The sequence below is a fragment of the Phyllobates terribilis genome, unplaced genomic scaffold (genome assembly GCF_046119375.1).
Source record: "Phyllobates terribilis strain yellow unplaced genomic scaffold, ASM4611937v1 Scaffold_9__5_contigs__length_417890890, whole genome shotgun sequence".
Taxonomy (NCBI): Eukaryota; Metazoa; Chordata; class Amphibia; order Anura; family Dendrobatidae; genus Phyllobates; species Phyllobates terribilis.
Genome location: NW_027362769.1, coordinates 407,219,707 through 407,243,052, shown reverse-complemented (window position 1 = coordinate 407,243,052; position 23,346 = coordinate 407,219,707). Strand labels below are relative to the sequence as shown.

The 23,346-nt window shown below is 49.5% G+C and overlaps 1 protein-coding gene across 1 annotated transcript in view; it reads right to left on the bottom strand.

Moving 5' to 3' along the window:
* Nucleotides 1–21,937, bottom strand: part of LOC141161466 (olfactory receptor 10AG1-like) — a 51,506-nt gene extending 29,569 nt beyond the window's left edge. The window contains exon 1 of the mRNA XM_073646278.1: nt 21,881–21,937. Within this exon, the coding sequence (XP_073502379.1) occupies nt 21,881–21,937 (57 nt within the window). The remainder of the gene's footprint in view (nt 1–21,880) is intronic.
* Between the last annotated feature and the right edge of the window lie 1,409 nt (nt 21,938–23,346).

Here is a 23,346-nt window from a genome sequence, read left to right as displayed (position 1 = left end):
CTTTGCTTGCAGAGACGCTTCCTTCTCCAGGGAGGCACCCTCTTGGGTTATCAGCTCCTTGATGCGGCTGACAACCGGGTCACTGTCCTGGGTCTCTTTCCAGCTGTGGTGAGGCAGGGGATTTAACGTCTTTTCACGCTGCCTCCTGGAGGCTCGTTGCTCGTGGATCATCCCATTCCGGTGAAAGGCAGGTAGCTCTATCGCTTCCAGGTCGTCCACTGGATAGGGCATCCTGGATAAGGCATCGGCGTTGGCGTTCTTGCGGCCCGCCTGGTATTTAATTGTAAATTGGTAATTTGACAGCCGAGCCATCCATCGTTGTTCCAGTGCCCCGAGCTTAGCTGTTTCAAGATGGGTCAAGGGGTTGTTATCAGTGAAGGCAGTGAACTTACTGGAGGCTAGATAGTGCTTAATCCTTTCAGTGATGGGCCAAACCAAGGCCAGGAACTCCAACTGAAAGCTGCTATAGTTCTCTGGGTTCCTTTCAGTCGGGCGGAGCTTCCTGCTTGCATATGTGATCATTTTCTCTTGGCCATTCTGCTTCTAACTTAGGACAGCTCCCAGTCCTTCATTGCTGGCATCTGTATACAGCAGGAATGGTTGGCTGTAGTCAGGGTAGGCTAGGATCTCATCGCCTGTCAGGATCTCCTTCATCTCCTGAAACGACTCGGCTTGCTCCTTACCACAGTGGAATGGGGGATTTCTGCCTTTGGGGGACAGCCCTACGAGGAGGTCTTGCAGAGGAGCTGCTTTCTTGGTGTAGTCTTTTACAAACCTCCGGTAGTATCCTACTAGTCCCAAGAACTGACGCACCTCCTTGAGGTTCTTCGGCTCCGGCCACTTCTGGATGGCTGTGACCTTCTCCGGGTCTTGTGCTACCCCTTCTGGACTGACAATGTGCCCCAGGTACTGTACCTTTCTCTTGAGCAGGTAACACTTTGAGGGCTTCAACTTCATCCCGTACTGGGACAGTGACTCAAATACCTCTGCCAGGTGTTTCAAGTGGTCCTCGTACGTTCTGGAGTACACTATTACATCGTCCAGCTAAAGTAACACAGTCTCGAAGTTGCGGTGTCCCAGGCAGCACTCCATCAATCTCTGGAACGTTCCAGGGGCATTGCAGAGTCCAAACGGCATACTGTTGAACTCGCAGAGTCCCATCGGGGTAGTGAAGGCCGTTTTCTCCCGATCCTCCTCAGCCACAGCTACTTGCCAGTACCCACTAGTAAGGTCAAGGGTGGAAAAGTAATTTGCAGACTTTAAGGCAGCTAGGGACTCCTCTATGCGTGGTAAAGGGTATGCATCCTTATGTGTAATGCGATTTACTTGACGGTAATCTACACACATTCTCATGCTCCCGTCCTTTTTCCTAACTAGCACTAGGGGAGCCGCCCAGGGACTACAACTATCCCTTATTACCCCTGCCTTCCTCATGTCTTGCAACATTTCCTTTGCCTTCTGGTAGTGAGCTGGTGGTATAGGCCTGTAACGTTCTTTGATTGGGGGATGGTTGCCTGTGGGGATATGATGTTGAACTCCCTTAATCCTCCCGAAGTCAAATGGATGTTTACTGAACACCTGCGAGAATTCTTGAACCACCCGGTGTACACCCTGTTTCTGATGGGCAGGAGTGGTGTCTGTCCCAACATGGAGCTGTTGACACCAATTCTCCACCTGGGTTGCAGGGTCATTATCCCCCACTTCATCTGGTGGGGTTAAGGATTAGTCTCTACTACAATTAGCCCCTGATCCTTCAGCTCCGCTCTCCCCACTTTTACAGTCACATTCTTAACCCCGATTAGGTTAAGGGGGAGTCCGTTTGAGGCGTAAACAGAAAGATTTGGAGCTGGCGGATGTAGGTCGTCCATGGACCAGAACCTCTTGTAGAGGACGTCGGGCAAGATGGTTACCTGAGATCCTGTGTCCAGCAGAGCATGCGTCGGGATCACGTCCAACACAATGGACAGGAATGGTCTTCCTCCGACGAACCTGTTGTACCAGTCGGATGGGCCTGGTGAGCTTACTCCTGGGTGTCGGCCCTCGGCCCCAGGGTTTTCTCGTTTAAAGGACAATTCTGGGCGGTGTGTCTGGTCTTGCGGCAGCGGTAGCAGGTAGGGTCCTTCTGTAGACGGCGCTGGTCACTGGTCCTCGTAGAGGGTGGTGTTGGCCTCCTCCTCCTTTGCATCCAGGGGACATCCTCAGGGCTATCGGCTAACAGGATTTTCCCTCCTTCCTCGGGTTCCGTCCGCAGCTGCAGAGCACTCAGCACAGTGGTCAGGGTTTTGCTCAACTGACGCACTTCAGAGCGCAGACTGTCCAGTTCCCTAGGGGACGTTGCTGGAACCTTGGCTTCAGCAGCCACTGGGGAAAAGGTGGGTGTAGCAGGTACTGGGGTAGCCCCACCCTGGTAACATTGGATGGCATTTGCTTCCAGGGGCTGCAGTCCTTTTATAGCCATGTCCTTAAGATTATCAAAGGTGGCATCTGGATGATCCAGGGACCACCAACGCACAGTCCTGCTCTCCTCTGGAGACCTCAGTCCCCGGACAAACTGGTCCTTCAGCATTTTATTCTCATTTTCTATGCTGGTTGGACTAACCTGTTTCAGAGCCCGCAGGGCCCCCTGTAGATGCCAGGCATAGTCCCGAACATTGTCCTCCGGCTGTTGGGAACAGTTTTAGAACCTCATCTGGAGGTCCGCCTCAGAAAGATCCTCAAAGACAGTCTGTAGCTTTTGAAATATTGCGGACACTGACTCTTGGTCTGCGGCCGACCATGTTTCCTCTTCCCGCTCCGCAGCACCGGTCAGTTGTCCCAATACAACAGCAGCTCTTTGCTTGCCTGTCATAGAGTACATGTCTAAGATACCGCATATCTTCCGCTTGAATCCAGACAGGGTATCTGGTTTGCCGTTGTACTGGGGGAGCCACTTTGCTCCAGGAATATAAGGTAAAGTTATAGGAATGACAGGGGTTACAGGTGCCCAGCGCCGGCGCGGGTTGAACATCAGGGATGTTGGCCGGTACCCCAGCGTTGTGCTGTTCATCGGACATTCTGGCACCCCCCTAGCTAACCCTGGCCTACCTTCTAGTTTTTCTTCCGGTAGGCCGCAGCTCCGCAGGTGACAGTCGTCTTCAGGACCTTGCGTCGCTTGCGTCCTACGTCAGAGCGTTCAGCGACGCTCCTTACAGGACCTGGTGCTTCCTGGTTTGACGTCGAGGCATGGGGCGTGTCTGGGGCTTCGCGCTCTTTTACAGGTATGCCCCTTAGTTTCCCGCGGTTACACCCTTCTTCTCGCTCGGCGGCCCAACAATGGCGGCAATCTTCACCACAGTTTAACGTACACAGTTTCTGATTAAAGGCGCACAGTACCCGGTGGCAACGGGCATAACTTTTCGTCGTTGCAGCGGGCACGCAATCCTGTTCGTGACGTCAGGAAAGAGATGACTAGCCCAGGGGGATGGGGATTACTCGGGTACCCGGGCCTTTAGCCTGGCCTTGGGGATGTCGCGGTGGTCGGCTCCTGGGCCCATACCCTGGGGTCGCTCTTTAAAAAGGGGATAATGAGTTTCTTAGTTTGATAACAGTTCGTGACGCCACCTGTGGCTTCTGGTGAGAATCACCAGCGCTGCGCATTCCACTGAGGCCGATGGTAAAGCTCCCCACAGGTGGAGCTGGGCCTCAGGGCAGCGTACAGAAGAGGAATGCAGGACAGGCGAGACCCAGCCAGGTCAGAGCAAGAACAGGGACAGACACGATAGTCACTTCAGTACCTTTTATTGATGGAAATTCAGGCACGTCCCGGAGCACTGTAGGGTGAAGGGTGCATGTCAGGATCCTCCCCAATGAGTGGGTGTAGGGCCTCCTGTTACTTGCCTCTGCGTAGTACGTTTCTGACCTGCCTGGAGCTAGGCCTAACTTTGTCTCTGTCCTGCGCTGGCTGACATTGTGGTAGGGCCTTTCCTTGGAGTACACGCTCCTCAGCTTGCGGGTCCTATGTGTCTCCCGGCTCTGTTACGTATCAGCACTTTAGCGATCCTGGGACTTGTAGCTCTCCAGGGATTCCGGTTATGCCTTACTGGGTCATAGAGATCCCGGTAAGCTTCGGACCCGGTGTCCGGTAAATTCTTCGGGGTGAGCTAGTTAAGCTCCTCAGCCCCCTATGTAGTAACTCTCCACTCGCCTTCGGCCTACACGGGCCCTCACTAGGCTATACGCACTAACGGCACCTTGCCGCGCTTCACCGATCTTATGGCGCCGGCACACCTAAAGCTCTAACTGAGCTACAACTGAACTGAGCTCAACTCTTCATTCAGAACTGTACTTGCTGAACTCTGCAGAGGAACTGAACTGCCTGGCTCCACCTTCCCTATTTATCTCCCTAACGGGCTCCCTCTTCTGGTCTGAGGTGGAAGGTGGAGATGTGTGAATGTTTATGGGGGCCTCTTGTGGAGGAATCCATCAATGCACTCTTCTAGGATCTGTGATACCAAGCGCAGCTGGGCGTCACATAAGGAGATGGACATACTGCTCATGTTTCCCCTTGAAGACACGAGTATTGTTATAGTATATAATGTATATTGTGACTTGCGTTAAGATTGATAGAGTTGTGCTCTGCCCAGCAACAGATAGGTAACAGTGTAGACAGTGTTAATAGTTGAGACTAGCCCAGAGTGGAAAGTGATAAAGTGAAGGGACAGAGATAGCTTTGCAGCTAGAACAGACTTTTGGTTTGAGTATTAAGCAGAGTCGCATGACTTGGGTGTCCCCTTGTGAGTGGAAACTGAGGCAGTGGATAGCATGATCCTGAGCAGAGAAAGAGAGAGACATGAGGAAAGGTCAGAGTGATGTATTCGGAGATAGATGCTGGAATAATAGGCCTAGCAATACGGCCTTGAGTTTATAAATCAGAGAGGTAACGGGCCAAGACGGGACAGAGAAGGTGAGATGAAGAGAGTGCCCCCGGTGGAAGTCCCAAGACATCAGCGAGCTGAGAAGCTAATTTCTGGCCATATTGGAAAACTAGTTCCCTTAAGAGGGAAGAGGACGTGGAACCGCGGATTGAAAATAAGACTCTCACTTACTCGACTGTAGTACTGTGCTGGGTTGTGGTAAAGGAAAGTGAGTAAGTGGAGACAGAAACCAAGCAAGTTAAAAGAAAGGAACTGAGACAGTGTGTGAAAATGCTCCGTGTGTTGAAGGAAATGTTCATTAAGTTATGTACCTGCTATCTACTGTATATAATCCCCATCAACTTATCAATCACTAAAAAGTTTATTTTCGACTTGTGGTCTCCCTCATTAAAGTCCTTAACATCTGGTCCTGGCCAACTAAAGTCAACGTCAACATGAGGCCTGCAAGGGTGTAGCACCCCCATAGACAAAGCCCACACACCCGGTCAGGACCCCCAACTTCATGTAATGTGCTGGGGCGTAAGAGATGACCACGGCTACTGCCCAAAGTCAAGTTACATTAATATCTCAAAAGTCTGAAAACATTTTATACGAGAGCTCTATAGGAATCTTACTAATTGTGACATGCAGAAGTAGTGCTGTTGCTTTAAAAGCATTTAGCAACCATTAAAAGGAACACAAGTACATGAGACAGAAAGTGTTGTGTTCCAGAAGTATCCAGCACCCAATTAGAGGGGTTAACACAATCACAGGAGAAGGGGAGTGTTTTATCAGAGCCGCAGGGGGATTGTGGGGACGTTGTTCACTGTCTGGCTGGAGCCGAAGAGAAAGGTGGTGTGTGTGTTCTGCATCTGATAGAAGCGCCCCTGCAAGTGAAAAGGATTCAAGTCAGGAGTGAAGGTAAGCACAGGTCAGGTAGAGTTCCTGAACTAGCAGTGGAGAGTATTGTCAGGCAGAAAGATAAGGACTCAAAGAAATGGTGTCACAGGGATCATCTCCCTCAGCAAACCCTCCCCCCCTTCTACCTATCACTGTGCTGTAAAGAATGCTGTGTTCATTAATGTGCCTTTGCATTAGAACTGTGCTGTCCTGTACTACTTGGAAGACTGTGAACTGCTGTGCTGCTAAGGAAACTGTACTGTTTGTCACTGGAGCCTGTTGCTCATAAGACTTAACTTGCACTGGCTGTGCGGCTTCTTATTAAATGCTACTGTTCTACCGTTTATGAGGACTTTTGTCAAGTGTGTCTGGTTAGCAAGTGAAACAACCTACGTGTCTGAGCCTGAGGGTCAATACCCCTGTGTGCCTGAGAGAAGCTGCAGCACATGGTCTATGGTCGCCCTGCGTAACAATTCCCCCAGGATTCCAAAGAATTCATGTAACCTGTCTCACCCCTATCTGAACTTAGCGGCGTGCGTGTAACACAATCTAAAATTAAAGGATATTGAGAAGGTTTATAGAACTTTAAGGGGTGGGGACCACAAGTGCAAACTATTGAATTGAGAAAGCAAGTGCATCTTTTTGCCGGAAATCCCTGTGCCTATGGGATTAAATGTAAAACATGATCTTACCTACCATTATTATTTTTAGAACAACAGATAAGTAGTGTCATTTTGACTAGAATCCTTTGCATTGTTCTTACGTGGTTGTTAGTCTCCACAGTGTATCAAGGTTCACCCTCCTGCACCTCTCTGACTTTTCCAGGTCATCTTGCTGATCTTCCATCTTTTTGTCTTTATCCCCTCACTGGTAGGTAATGGACTTATCATCTTGTCACTTATCGTTACATTGGACCCTCATCTGCACACTCCCATGTATTTCTTTCTCAGAGGTCTATCAATACTTTAGCTCTGTTCCATAAACATCTGTTATGTTCTGAAACTAAGAACTAAGGAATAGGAGGGAAAAGCTGTCCCTGCACTGAGACTCCGCTTAAACCCTACGCTAGGGTGGGTGCCCTATCCCTTGTGAATAGCCCCACCGACGATCCTGCACTGAACTCAAACGAAGACCTGAAGGAAGGGGAAAGGGTGTCCCTAAAAGATCTTAGGACTGGAAGCAAAAATGGGTGACCTCATAAAAGAGAAGTTAGTTGCGGGAACGAAGATTAAAGGAAACAAAACTGGTGTAACAAGAAGTCCCAGGATATCAATTGTCCTAAGCACAAAGAACTAACAAGGCAACTTAGCCAGAGCACAAGCGTAACAACACTGATGCCCAGCGAGGAATGGGAGACAGGTGCTGAGTAATGAAGAGTGAGGAGATCACGTGACCAAGACACCCAGCACCAGAGGAAAAGACTAGAAGCCAGAAAACCACAAAAAGATGGCTGAAAAGTGAAACAACATAGATTTTAACAGTACCTCCCCTTTTACGAGGTTCCTCCGGATCCTCTAGGCTGAGCCTTACCAGGAAATCTCCTCTGAAAAGCCTTAATTAGCCTTGAGGCCGAGACGTCCTCAGCCTTCACCCTGGAATTATCCTCGGGGCCGAAACCTCTCCAGGACACAAGATACTATAATCTCCATCTATGCCACCTGGAATCCAAAATGCGAGAAATTTCAAATTCGCCGTTCTCATCAACTGGAGGAACAGTAGACTTCGCCTGCTTATCAGGCGTGTCCGCCTTCTTAAGTAACGACACATGAAACACAGAATTAATCCTCCAGGACAAGGCAATGCCCAACCTCACCGCTGCCGAGTTGACAATCTGAACCACTTTGAAAGGACCCACAAATTTAGGACCCAGTTTTTTAGAAGGAATTTTCTAACTAAGATTCCTAGAGGACAACCAAACTATATCCCCAACAGCAAACAAGGACTTCTTTCTTTTTTTGTCAAAATACCTTTTTGATCTTCTGTTAGCCTCTTTAAGATTCAGGCGTACACTGGTCCAAACCCTCTCCAAATCACCAGAAAAAATGTCCTCCTCCGGTACAGCAGCCCCAACTTTGGAAAATGGACCAAAAGATGGATACCTGCCAGTAAAGCAAAAAAAAGGAGAACATCCAGCCGAGGAAGAAGTATGATTATTAAGGGCAAACTCCGCAAGTGGTAGAAATTCCGACCACATTTCCTGATTGTCTGCCACAAAACATCTCAAAAACTGCTCAACATCCTGGTTCTTCCTTTCAGTCTGTCCATTGGACTCTGGATGATACCATGATGAGAATGACAAATTAATTTTCAATCTGTCACAAAAAGCACGCCAAAAGCGAGCCACAAACTGTGGTCCTCTATCGGAAACAATGTCCATGGGAACACCATGGAGCGTGATAATGTCCTTCACAAATGTCTTAGCAAGAGTCTTGGCGCAAGGTAACTTGTTGAACGGAACCGGATGACACATTTTACTAAACCGGTCCACAACAACCCAGATGACAGAAAAACCCTCCGATACAGGCAGATCGGTGATAAAATCCATGGAAAGGTGCGTCCATGGCGAACTAGGAACTTCCAAGGGGCACAGCAATCCCACAGCCGGAGCGTGAGAGGCCTTCGACCTAACGCACACAGAACACTGACATACCCACTTGATGACTTTTCTTTGCCACCCTGGCCACCAGAAACTCCGACCGATAGACTTCCTAGTTTCCGAAATCCCTGGGTGACCCGCCAACCGAGACTCATGACATTCAACAAACAACGCTCTCCTCAAGGCTCTAGGCACAAACAATTTACCACACGGAGTGTTAGTTGGTGCCGCACTCTGGGCTCCTAGGAAGCTATGCTTCAACTCAAAATCCAATGCGGCCACCACCATCCCTCTCTGCAAAATACACTCCTCCCTCTCAGCATTCACCGCTGGAGAGAAACTACGAGACAAAGCGTCAGCCTTAACATTCTTTGTCCCCGGGACAAAGGTTACGGAAATATTGAACCAGGCAAAAAACAGTGCTCACCTAGCCTGATGGGCATTCAAACTTTTAGCTGCGTCCAGACAAATCAAATTCTTATTATCAGTGAAAGCCTGTATAAGATGTCGAGCCCCCTCCAAAAAATGTCGCCAATGCTCGAACGCGAGTTTAATAGCCAGCAATCTCACATCATAGTTGAGCTCTGTCTCAGAAATTTTTTTAGAAAAGAAAGCACAGGAATGCACCCCCTCCGGTGACAGAACTGCCCCTACGCCTATAGATGAGGCATCCACCTCAACCAAAAATGGCTTGGTCTCATCCGTCTGGATAAGAACAGGAGCAGAGCTGAACCTGTCCTTGAGATACTCAAAAGCTTCAATAGCCTCAGTGGACCATTGGACTGTATTCGCACCCTTCTTGGTGAGATCAGTAATGGGTTTAGCGATGACAGAGAAATTCTTTATGAATTTCCCGTAATAATTGGCAAACCCCAAAAACCTCTGTAAGGACTTCAAACCCTCAGGCTTCGGCCACTCCAACTCAGCCTGAACTTTCACCGGGTCCATCTCAAAACCATCACAAGAGACAAAGTAACCCAAAAAACTTCTGGACAGCAAACTGACACTTCTCCAATTTAGCAAAGAGTGTGTTATCTCTCAGTATCGGAAGAACTTCGCGGACTCTCTGCCAATGAGACTCAAGATCCGATGAATAAATCAATATATCATCCTCATAAGCAATAACACTCCTACCGATCAAGGGTCTCAGAATGTCATTGATGAAATTTTGAAAAAATGCAGGAGCGTTAGTAAGCCCAAAAGGCATCACCAAACACTCAAAATGACCTTCCAGGGTGTTAAAAGCAGTCTTCCATTCATCTCCGTCCTTCACCCGCAGCAAATTATATGCCCCACGAAGGTCAATCTTAGAAAACCATTTAGCTCCGGTCAATTGGTTAAACAAATCCGGAATAAGTGGTAACGGGTAAGGATTGCGCACAGTGATCTTATTAATCTCCCGAAAATCCAGACATGGCCTAAGACTCTCATCCTTCTTTTGGACAAAAAAAGAACCCTACCGCCACAGGAGACTTAGAGGGTCTTATGCGACCTGCAGCTAAACTAGTCTGAAGGTACTCCTTCAAAGCCTCCCTCTCGGGAATTGTCAGATTAAACAACCGACTCTTAGGGAGCTTAGCATCAGGGACGAACTCAACAGCGCAATCGTAATCTCTATGAGGCGGTAAAGCTTTCTACTCCACCTCCGAAAAAACCCTACAACAATCCTGATTGGGTTCAGATAACTCCCCCTTCACAACAGCCGCAATGTGAACATTACAACACTTACCATAACACCCCTGACCCCAGGATCTTATGGAACCAGACGACCAGTCCAGCAAAGGATTATGCACTTTTTACCAGGGCAACCCCAGGACGACCGGGGAAGGCAACTTACCAAGTACAAATAAGTCAATCTGCTCCTGATCTTCCATATTCACAGTAAGCGGAAACCCAGTGACCTTTCGAAGAATGCTCCCATGCTCCAGGGGAGGATTATCAATCGCCACCACATGAAAAGGAGACGACAAAGGTTCAGAATCAAACTTATACTTTTCAAGAAATTGTTGATCAATCAAATTAAGTGCAGAACCACAATCCACCATAACCTGAAACTCAATCAAACGACCCTGACAGGTGGTATTACCAGGAAAAAACACCCCAGCAGAACGTAAAAACGCAATGCGAACGGGAGTGTTATTTCTACTGAACATTTTTTTTTCTTTCCTTAAGCGAACTTCACATTGCTTTAAAAAATTATCAGCCTTACGGCAATACAAGCAAAGTCCCTCAGAGAACCTCCTGTCCCTCTCCTTGGAGCGTGATGACATTGACCCCCACCTGCATAGGTTCCCCAGTGTCGGCAGGATTATCGTGAGAAGCAGAATCCACCAATATAGGAAACTTCTCATTCTGTCTGGCCCTCAACCTTCTCTCCACACGGATAGCTAACTGCATGGCAACTTGCAGAATATCGGGGGCAGGGAATGCAATGAGCAAATCTTTAACCCTTTCACTCAAGCCTGCCAGAAACTGAAACTTGAGTGCAGGGTCGTAACACCTGACCTCTGCAGACCATCGTCTGAACAGGGTGCAATAACTCTCAGCATCAAGAGAACCCTGTTTGAGACACCTGAGCTCCGATTTAACCTGATCTGGATCATCATACAGCAAACCCATGGCATCAAAAAATGCCTCCACAGACCTTAAACAATGATCATCAGGAGACAAGAAAAACACCCAGATATGAGGCTATTTACGCAATAGAGACATAATAATCCCTACACACTGTAGTTCACTCCCAGAAGATCTACAGTACAGACCAAAAGTTTGGACACACCTTCTCATTTAAAGATTTCTCTGTATTTTCATGACTTTGAAAATTGTACATTCACACTGAAGGCATCAAAACTATGAATTACCACATGTGGAATTATATACTTAACAAAAAAGTGTGAAACAACTGAGAATATGTCTTATATTCTAGGTTCTTCACAGTAGCCACCTTTTGCTTTGATGACTGCTTTGCACACTCTTGGCATTCTCTTGATGAGCTTCAAGACGTAGTCACCGGAAATGGTCTTCACTTCACAGGTGTGCCCTGTCAGGTTTAATAAATGGGATTTCTTGCCTTATAAATGGGGTTGGGACCATCAGTTGTGTTGTGCAGAAGTCTGGTGGATACACAGCTGATAGTCCTACTGAATAGACTGTTAGAATTTGTATTATGGCAAGAAAAAAGCAGCTAAGTAAAGAAAAACGAGTGGCCATCATTACTTTAAGAAATGAAGGTCAGTCAGTCCGAAAAATTGGGCAAACTTTGAAAGTGTCCCCAAGTGCAGTTGCAAAAACCATCAAGCGCTACAAAGAAACTGGCTCACATGAGGACCGCCCCAGGAAAGGAAGACCAAGAGTCACCTCTGCTTCTGAGGAAAGACCAAGCGTCACCAGCCTCAGAAATCGCAGGTTAACAGCAGCTCAGATTAGAGACCAGGTCAATGCCACACAGAGTTCTAGCAGCAGACACATCTCTTCAACAACTGTTAAGAGGAGACTTTGTGCAGCAGGCCTTCATGGTAAAATAGCCGCTAGGAAACCACTGCTAAGGACAGGCAACAAGAAGAAGAGACTTGTTTGGGCTAAAGAACACAAGGAATGGACATTAGACCAGTGGAAATCTGTGCTTTGGTCTGATGAGTCCAAATTTGAGATCTTTGGTTCCAACCACTGTGTCTTTGTGCGACGCAAAAAAGGTGAACGGATGGACTCTACATGCCTGGTTCCCACCGTGAAGCATGGAGGAGGAGGTGTGATGGTGTGGGGGTGCTTTGCTGGTGACACTGTTGGGGATTTATTCAAAATTGAAGGCATATTGAACAAGCATGGCTACCACAGCATCTTGCAGCAGCATGCTATTCCATCCGGTTTGCGTTTAGTTGGACCATCATTTATTTTTCAACAGGACAATGACCCCAAACACACCTCCAGGCTGTGTAAGGACTATTTGACCAAGTAGGAGAGTGATGGGGTGCTACGCCAGATGACCTGGGCTCCACAGTCACCCGACCTGAACCCAATCGAGATGGTTTGGGGTGAGCTGGACCGCAGAGTGAAGGCAAAAGGGCCAACAAGTGCTAAGCATCTCTGGGAACTCCTTCAAGATTGTTGGAAAACCATTTCTGGTGACTACCTCTTGAAGCTCATCAAGAGAATGCCAAGAGTGTGCAAAGCAGTCATCAAAGCAAAAGGTGGCTACTTTGAAGAACCTAGAATATAAGACATATTTTCAGTTGTTTCACACTTTTTTGTTAAGTATATAATTCCACATGTGGTAATTCATAGTTTTGATGCTTTCAGTGTGAATGTACAATTTTCATAGTCATGAAAATACAAAAAAATCTTTAAATGAGAAGGTGTGTCCAAACTTTTGGTCTGTACTGTAGGTCTGTGTCGAAAATACAACAAACAAGCATTTTTAAATGAAAAAAAATCCTGTTGTTTCCCCAAGAAACACTCAGGTAATCCTACCTTAGGTTCTTCATAGTGTTCTGCAGGGTATTTATTCACGTACTGCTGAAGACCGACAACTTCCAGAGTCAACCCTTGCAAGCGTTGAGCAAGCTCCTGGAGGGTACTTGTGGCACCCCAGGGGTCTGGTTGCCACAGTAATAGAAATATTATGTCTGAGAGCAAGTGGGAGGTTTCTCTGGTCAGGAGCCCCTCAGCATGCAACACGGCCCACCCAGACCTGGGAGGGGAGGAATCTGCCTTTAAAAACTGGGTCTGGGGCGGGATTAGGGAGTGAAGTCCCAGACAGAGTAAGAGTCTGGGAGTCAGAGCCTGGAGAGGGAAAATAAGAACCAGGAGCTCTGTAGGAACAGTAGCTGAATACCAGGGGCTGGAGCTGAGCAGAGTTCACCCTGGTTGAAGACACTAATACCGGACACGGAGTCCGAGGCTGTGGGGACATCCTGGTCCAGCAGCAGAATCCAACCGGCAGGGGATTCCAGGTCCTCTGGCCAAAGAAGCCCGGAGGCACGGTCACAAGCAAGGGACCAGCACCGCCATTGTGGAGCGGAGGCTAACAGGAGGCCCCAAGTCACCGGCCATACGGGTGAGCACCTCACGGTATACTCAGGGACGTGGGCTACTTCTACCCGCACACAGCAAGGTAGCCAGGAAAGAGTACAGATAGACGGGGAGGCCTACAACTCCACTGGCCAGGGGGAGATCCTGCTTGCTCACAGACTGACCAGGCCCCTACTGCTAACCAGTACTCCCGGGAGGGTCTGCTTTATACCATCAGTAAAGACCCTGAACTGCACCACACGTCTCTGTGTTTCATCGCCGCACCAGCACCATTAGTGCTGGGACGCTCACACCATCACTCCCATCTTCCACACTAGCTGCCCTGAGGCAATACTCCTCCCGTGAGGAGTCATCCCATTCTAAGCTGCACACATACTACCAGCCTCAGCGGTCTGCCCTGCAGTGGCGGTCCCCACTGACCGCAATCCATGGGTGGCGTAGTCGGACACTTATTATAACACTAAAACTGCCACTGAATTGACCACCCTGGGCACAGACCGGGTCGCCGCCACACGGAGACTACAACCCCCAGCATCTTACAGAAGGCCCGGCTCCGGGTATCCCCTGCACAACACAGGCCTAGGGAGCGCGTCAACTTTGGCGTAGTCGGCAGGATTTCGCACCTGCAACCACCAGGTACTGCGTGCCTGAAAAAGACTTTTGTACTTACCTGTGGTGAAGTTTCCCGCCATCCGGAGTCGTTTCCCGCCATCGGACGCCATCTTGGGTCGTTTCCCGCCGTCTTCTGCCTTCTTCCCGCTATCGGCAGCTGCTTCCCGCCATCGGACGCCATCTTCAGGACGCCGCGCGGGAAGAAGAGGGGTGTGGACGCCGAAAGCGCGCGAGATCTGAAGCTCCGCCCCACGCACTGACGCTGCGCAAGGTCCTGGAAGGGAGAAAGAGCAACGCTGACGTCATCGGAGCGCGATGCCAGGTCCTCGACCCCGACGATTGACTGCGGAGCCACGGCCTACGGAAGAAGAGCATCGCAAGGTAGGCCACGGTCCACTAGGGGGGAGGAGGATGTCGGATACCGAGGGGAGCTCCACCGCCATAGCTGCCGCCAGCGCAACCGCTGCTGCGGTCATGCCATTCACCATGCCCTATATCCCGGGGGCAACCTGGCTACCCCAGTGCTCAGGGGAGTCACATACTCTAAGTGACTTTAGGAAAAGACTGGATAGCCTCTTCCAGGTATACCCCCTCACGGAAGAGCAAAAAGTGAGCATCCTGGTGGCCCAGTTAATTAGGGCTGCCCAAAGGGAGGTAAAGTCCTGGCCACCTAGGAAGAAGAGGACTGTCAGAGAAATACTAGCCCGGCTGAAAGACACGTTTGATACCCGAACCTCAGCCGAGATAAAACTCAGATTTTATGGGTGCAAACAACGGGCACATGAGAGTATAAGAGACTATGCTCTAAACCTACAAGAGGCCCTGAGAGCCATTAAGCAGGCAGACCCTGACAGCGTGGGGAATGAAGACAAGCTGTTGACCGAACAATTTATTCAGGGTCTACTGTGCAATGCCCACCGAACCCAGTTGCGGGCAATGGCCTTACAGGACCCTGACCTGGACTTTGCACAGTTCAAGGACAGAGCCATCCGGGTGCTCCGAGACCCGGCACCAGGTGGCGCTGTGACCCACAGGCGCCCTGCTATCACTTATCACCAGGACGCGGCGCCCTTGTCTGCAGGGCCTGTGGGAGCTGATGCGCAGGCTTTGAACAATAACCCGGCTACAGACCTGCACCATCAGGTCCAAGAGCTGACTCTTCTCCAGGAAAGATCCAGCTGGCATCTGGACCAGAGGACGTCCCGTGGCGCTGACTGAGGAGGACCCCACCGGCCAGAGGAAGACCCAGCGACAGATACAACGAGGACGGACGACCCATCTGCCGCCGCTGCAACCAACCAGGACATATGGCAAGGTACTGTCATTTAAACGGGCACAACCTTGGGTAGAGGGCCAACCCCCAGGCATAAGATCATCAGGCCCATCGAACTGGCGTGACAAATACGTAGGGGGACGTCCGGTCTTGCCTGTGGTACTGGATGGCATTCCAATGAGTGCCCTACTAGACACCGGGTCACAGGTGACTACCATCCCGTACGTGCTCTTCAAGCGGTACTGGAATGACTTGGACATAACCCGCTACCCAGATGACGACCTGAGCATTATAGCCAGCAATGGTCAGCCAGTGCCACAGATAGGATTTAAAGAGGTGACAATCAAGGTCGGTAAAGTTGAACTGCCGGCACAAGGACTGATCATTGTGGACATTGACCGTCGCGAGAGTCACCCAAAAATCACCCTAGGTACTAACGTAATCGAAAACTGTCTTGCAGAGGTGATTCTTATTTTGCAACAGGTTGCCAAGAACGCCAGTTCCAGCCAGCTGCGTGTCCTCCAAAAAGAGATCCGGGCACTGATGAAACGGCAACAGGTGGAACTATCTAGTGGTGAGATAGGTAGCGTGAGAATGTGTGACCCGTTCCCTATTGCCATGCCCCCGAAAAGTGAGATGATGATTTGGTGCCGGGCAGCTATTGGTCTAAGAGGTAGAGACTACCAAGCAATGGTAGAACCCGTCTACTCAGACAGTAGGCCCACCATTTTGACAGCACGGGGGGTGGTCGATGTACGCCATGGGAGGGTGCCCGTCCGCATCATCAATATCGGGGAGAGAGAAGTACACCTGCCCCGGTATGCCATGCTAGCCAAATTGTTCACCATCAACCAGAACTCTGTACAGGCCGTGGAACCCTTGCCTCCATCTCAACCAGAGGAAGGTAACGGCTCTAAGAAACCAATGGAGGACTGGTGTCAGCAACTGCATTTGGGTACTGACTCCACTCCCTCACACCAAAAACAGGGAGTCTATCGGGTGGTTCAGGAATACGAGAGAGTGTTTAGTAAACACCCGCTGGACTTCGGGCGAGTAAAGGGGGTAGAGCATCACATCCCCACTGGAGACCATCCTCCCATAAAGGAGAGATACCAACCCGTACCCCCTGCACACTATCAGCACGCCAAGGGGATGCTAAAAGACATGAAGGAGGCTGGGGTAATTAGGGACAGCTGTAGCCCCTGGGCAGCTCCACTAGTCTTAGTGAAAAAGAAAGACAACACCATGAGAATGTGTGTAGACTACAGGAAGGTCAACCGTATCACACACAAAGATGCATACCTGTTACCAAGGATAGAAGAGTCCTTAGCTGCATTAAAATCTGCTAACTTCTTCTCTACTTTGGATCTCACTAGCGGGTACTGGCAGGTTCCTGTAGCAGAGGCGGACCGGGAGAAGACCGCATTCACCACCCCGATGGGACTCAGCGAATTTAACTGTATGCCGTTCGGTCTCTGCAACGCACCAGAAACCTTCCAACGGTTGATGGAGTGCTGTCTGGGACACCAGAATTTTGAGACGGTCCTATTATACCTGGACGATGTCATCGTCTATTCCAAGACCTATGAGGACCATCTGGAACACCTGGCAGAAGTGTTTGAAGCCCTGGCAAACTATGGCCTAAAGGTAAAACCCTCGAAGTGTCATCTACTGAAGCCAAAGGTACAGTACCTGGGACACGTGGTGAGTGCTGACGGAGTAGCTCCCGACCCTGACAAGATCACCGTGATTAAGGACTGGCCAAGACCATCCAGCATAAAGGAAGTGCGGCAGTTCCTCGGGTTGGTAGGCTACTACCGAAGATTCATTCCCGGTTTTACCAAGAAGGCAGCTCCTATGCAGGACCTCCTGATAGGCCAGTCCAGGAAGGCCAAAAACCAGAAGCCACCCTTCAAATGGGAAAAGCTGGAAGAGGAGTCCTTCCGCCAGCTGAAGATGGCCCTAACGGGGGATGAAATCCTGGCGTACCCTGATTACAGCCAGCCCTTTATCCTCCACACGGACGCAAGCAACATCGGGCTAGGAGCCGTACTGTCCCAGATCCAGCAGGGGAGAGAACGGGTAATTGCTTACGCCAGCCGAAAACTGCGACCCACGGAAAGAAACCCTCAGAATTACAGCTCATTTAAGCTCGAGTTCCTGGCAGTGGTGTGGGCGGTAACTGAACGTTTTAAGCATTACCTTGCCTCTTCCAGGTTCATCGTGCACACGGACAACAACCCGTTGACACACCTGGACACTGCAAGACTGGGTGCCCTGGAGCAGAGATGGATGGCCCGCCTGTCCAACTATGAGTTCACCATCAAATGCCGGGCAGGGCGCTCTAATACCAACGTGGACGCCCTGTCCAGGATGCCAAACCTACCGGACGGAGGGGAAGATCCAGAAGAACTGGAAGAGGTTGAACTCCCTGCGCTCCACCGTCATGGGATTACCCAGTATTCCCACCGTGTGAGGGGCCAGCGACTGTGGACGGAAAAGAGCAGACTGTTCCTCTACAAGGAGAAGTTGTGCCGCAGAATGGTCAATTCCCAGACACATGAACTGATCTGGCAGGTTGTGGTACCGAGACGGGACGCAGCTATGGTGCTGGAGGCCTACCACAATGGGGCAGGGCACTTCGGATGGAAGAAGCTGGAGTTCCTGCTGCGTGAACGGTTCTGCTGGATAGGCATGAGAGGAGCCATTGAGAGGTGGTGTAGAGACTGTGGCCCGTGCAATCTAAGAAGAAGGGACCGTGAAAGCCAGAGGACTCCCCTGCAGCCCATCATCACCAGGCAGCCGCTGGAACTGGTCGCTCTGGACCATGTTAAACTGGCTCCAAGCAGAAGCGGGTATGTCTATACCCTGACCATCGTGGATCACTACTCCTGATTCCTAGTGGTGGTCCCCGTCAAAGACTTAACAGCACAAACAGCAGCTAGAGCCTTCCAGCTGCACTTCTGCCGCCCACACGGGTACCTTGACCAAGTGCTGATGGACCAAGGACCAGCCTTCGAGGCGGAGGTCTTCCAGGAGTTCTGCAACCTGTATGGCTGCAAGAAGATAAGAACAACGCCCTATCACCCCCAAACCAATGGACTCTGCGAGAAGATGAACCAGGTGGTGATAGATCTGCTAAAAACATTGCCCCTGGAAGAACGCAGTCTGTGGCCTGAGAAACTGCCCGATCTGGTGGACCTGTATAATCACATCCCGGTAGGTTCCACCAACTGTACCCCGGCTTACCTAATGAGAGCAAGACCTGGTAAGCTGCCTGTTGACCTGGATATGAGAGTCCTGACACCCGAGGACACCTCGCCAGAAGCAGACTGGGATACAGAACGGCAGCAGCAGTACCGGAAGGTACAGGAGAGAGTCGAGCGAAGTCTCTGTCAATCAAGAGAAAGGCAGGAGAGGACTTATAACCAACATGCTCCCGCGGTTCCCCTGGTACCTGGAGAGCAGGTCTTGAAAAGAAAAAGGCGGCTCCATAAGTTGGACGACCAGTGGGAAAAGGACCAGTACACCGTACTGCCCTCAAGCCACAATAATCCAAAGGTGTACGTCATCAGTAAGGATGGAGGAGAGACCACAGCCACTGTCTCCAGAGACCACCTGAAAAAGTGCTCCGAGAAGTTGCAAAGCACGGATGAAGATCAGGAAGACCCTCAACCCGTAGAGGAAAAGGAGGAAATGATCAGCACCGTACTCGGAGACTTTCCCCGGTCTTGGACACAAGTATACGGCGCTGTCGTGGTACCCGTCCTCACCTTTCTCCAGCCAGCCCCTCAAGGGCCTACAGAAGACCAGGTAGAGCTGGAAGAGCAGCCGGCCCAGGAGGCAGAAGAGTCCACACCAGCAGCGCAGGGGGATCAACCCTCTGCTAGTAGTGAGCCTGCTGTGCCCCTAGTGAGCCAAAGAGTGCGCAGACAGCTGCCCAGCTTACCCATAACACCTCCTACACCCTGTAGTGCAGAACCAGTTAGTGAGCTCCGTAGGTCCACTAGAGTCACTAGAGGTCAGATGCCCGCTCGCTGGAAAATATAAAGTAATGCACTGTAAATTTAACTGTTTCTTGAAAATGTTGATGGTTTTTGTTGTTGCCTGTTATTAATTATGTTTCTCAGTTACCCTGCAGATTTCTTTGGACTAACAGGTTATGGACGCTGGATAACCAGAACAATTCTTGTAGATAGTTGCACATAGTGCCTCTTGCGAAGATGGCCGCGGAAGAGAAAACCTGTCTGGCGTGGCCTCCTTGCGGCCCAAAGTAGCTAGCTTCAGCCTTGCAGCCACGCCCAGGGCCAACGCAAGGGGTTTGCTTTGGACAGGTCCCCTACTTCGCTTAAGACTTCACCTTGGGTGATATGGACACCCGGTTACGGACACGCCGTGACCTCTAAAAACTAAAGCTGCTTGTAAATATGTTATTGTATTATCATTTATACCCTGCATTTGTGTTTCTTTAAAAATGTGTTTAGTCCCGGAGTACTAAAATTTAGTAGGGGGGAATGTGGCACCCCAGGGGTCTGGTTGCCACAGTAATAGAAATATTATGTCTGAGAGCAAGTGGGAGGTTTCTCTGGTCAGGAGCCCCTCAGCATGCAACACCACCCGCCGAGACCTGGGAGGGGAGGAATCTGCCTTTAAAAACTGGGTCTGGGGTGGGATTAAGGAGTGAAGTCCCAGACAGAGTCAGAGTCTGGGAGTCAGAGCCTGGAGAGGGAAAGTAAGAACCAGGAGCTCTTTAGGAACAGTAGCTGAATACCAGGGGCTGGAGCTGAGCAGAGTTCGCCCTGGTTGAAGACACTAATACCGGACACGGAGTCCGAGGCTGTGGGGACATCCAGGTCCAGCAGCAGAATCCAACCGGCAGGGGATTCCATGTCCTCTGGCCAAAGAAGCCCGGAGGCACGGTCACAAGCAAGGGACCAGCACCGCCATTGTGGAGCGGAGGCTAACAGGAGGCCCCAAGTCACCGGCCATACGGGTGAGCACCTCACTGTATACTCAGGGACGTGGGCTACTTCTACCCGCACACAGCAAGGTAGCCAGGAAAGAGTGCAGATAGACGGGGAGGCCTACAACTCCACCTGGCCAGGGGGAGATCCTGCTTGCTCACAGACTGACCAGGCCCCTACTGCTAACCAGTACTCCTGGGAGGGTCTGCTTTATACCATCAGTAAAGACCCTGAACTGCACCACACGTCTCTGTGTTTCATCGCCGCACCAGCACCATTAGTGCTGGGACGCTCACACCATCACTCCCATCTTCCACACTAGCTGCCCTGAGGCAATACTCCTCCCGTGGGGAGTTATCCCATACTCGGCTGCGCAAACAACATCAGCCTCAGCGGTCTGCAGCGCAGCGGCGGTCCCCACTGACCGCAATCGATGGGTGGCGTAGTCGGACACTTATTATAACACTAAAACTGCCACTGAATTGACCACCCTGGGCACGGACCTGGTCCAACCACACGGAGACTACAACCCCCAGCATCTTACAGAAGGCCCGGCTCCGGGTATCCCCTGCACAACACAGGCCCAGGGGCGCGTCATACTCATACTGAAGAATACACAGGAAGAGGAGAGGAGAAAAAACTAAGACCTAAGGAATAGGAGGGAAAAGCTGTCCCTGCACTGAGACTCTGCTTAAACCCTAAGCTGGGGTGGGTGCCCTATTCCTTGTGAATAGCCCCACTGCACGATCCTGCACTGAACTCAAACGAAGACCTGAAGGAAAGGGAAAGGGTGTCCCTAAAAGATCTAAGGACTGGGAGCTAAAACAGGTGACCTCATAAAAGAGAAGTTAGTTGCAAGAAGTCACAGGATATCAATTGTCCTAAGCACAAAGAACTAACAAGGCAACTTAGACAGAGCACAAGCGTAACAACACTGATGTCCAGCGAGGAATGGGAGACAGGTGCTGAGTAATAAAGAGTGAGGAGATCACGCGACCAAGACACCCAGCACGAGAGGAAAAGACTAGAAGCCAGAAAACCACAAAAAGATGGCCGAAAAGTAAAACAACATAGATTCTAACAACATCACAGTGCCCTAGACTTTGCAGATCTTCTTCTCGTTGGACAGGTCAATCTCTTTCATGGGTTGTGCCACTCAGATGTATGTTTTCTCAGCTGTTGCGGTATCAGAATGTCTCATCCTTACAGTGATGGACTTTGACCGTTTCATGGCCATCTGCCACCCTCTTCGATTCAGTTTAGGTGGCTTTGGGTCAATGTTTCTTAGGGTTCAGGGGCCCTTCATACACACCAGCTAATTATTCTCTGGTTGCATATTTATTTCTCATCTTCTTCATACGTGGATTCACCACTGAGCTGTATGTCTTCATTGTTTGTATGTGTGATACTTTTCAATCATCATGGTTCACTAATCCTTCATGGATGAATTTAAGCTTTAATGAAACTCTGTTGATAACGAAAATAATCAATAAAGCTATTAAACCTTCATTTAACAATATGTTATATTACCTGTTATACATCAGCTATGTACAAACTTTATGAAATCATTTCTTGTTTAAGATAAAAGAAACCAAGAACCTGCAGGTACAGTTACAATGTTCTGTAAGATGATGTTCTCCAGATAAGATGTAGTCTCAGAAATCAGACGCATCATAGACTTTTTGGGCATAACAGTCCTTGAAAAACAATGATTGTTGATTTAATTATTACAGATGTGCAATATTCTGTGATTTGGGCACGTGCAAAAACTCCACGGCTGGGAGACAAAAGTTTAAGTTAAATACTGCGCCCATTTATAAGAGGTCAGATCCCTCATATTTCTAGAGGTGTCCATGGATGCCTTTTTCTGTATTATCTGTCTCTTTATCATTGTAACTCTTATGGTGCTCTCAAACTGCATTCTGGCACCCCTCGTTGGTCTTGTTGGGGCTTACGTCCAAATCCCCCCCCCTACAAAACGGGATTTGGTCATATGCACCAACGGGGCCATAGACTATAATAGTGGGCAATGTGAAAGCACCCTTATTCTAAATACATTTCTCATTATCACCTGTGATGACCGGATCTTTGCTAGAACAGATTTCCATATCACTGTACGTATTAATGAATCAAGCAAATATTCATAGATCCCTGGGAATCCTCATGAATCACTGCAGACACTTTATGCCTTCATCAATCACTATAGACATCCATGGATCACTGTAGACATTTATTGATCACTGTAAACTTTCATTTAGGAGGCACCACCCCATCCAACCTATGCACAAATGGCCTGGTGTAACATCTCTGAAATGTTGTGCTCGTGTCTCAGTTATTCATGTGTAAACTGCCTGAAGAAGGAGACTCTGTTATGAAGAAGGAGCCTGAAGAAGAAGCCTCTGTGATGAAGAAGGAGCCTGAAGGAGTCTCTTTGATGAAGAAGGAGCCTGAAGAAGGAGCCTGAAGAAGGAGCCTCTGTGATGAAGAAGCCTGAAGAAGGAGCCTCTGTGATGAAGAAGAAGCCTGAAGGAGTCTCTTTGATGAAGAAGGAGCCTGAAGAAGGAGCCTCTGTGATGAAGAAGGAGCTTGAAGAAGGAGCTTCTGTGATGAAGAAGAAGCCTGAAGAAGGAGCTTCTGTGATGAAGAAGAAGCCTGAAGAAGGAGCCTCTGTGATTAAGAAGAAGCCTGAAGAAGGAGCTTCTGTGATGAAGAAGGAGCCTGAAGAAGGAGCCTCTGTGATGAAGAAGAAGCCTGAAGAAGGAGCTTCTGTGATGAAGAAGAAGCCTGAAGAAGGAGCTTCTGTGATGAAGAAGGAGCCTGAAGAAGGAGCTTCTGTGTTGAAGATGGAGCCTGAAGAAGGAGCCTCTGTGTTGAAGAAGGAGCCTGAAGAAGGAGCCTCTGTGATGAAGAAGGAGCCTGAAGAAGGAGTCTGTTTGATGAAGAAGGAGCCTGAACAAGAAGCCTCTGTGATGAAGAAGGAGCCTTTGTGCTCTGAAAGCTGCAAACTTAATTCTTCTGGTTACCAATAAAGAGATCACTCCTAAAATAATTTTGACATTTTTTCGGCATAAAAGTATTTAC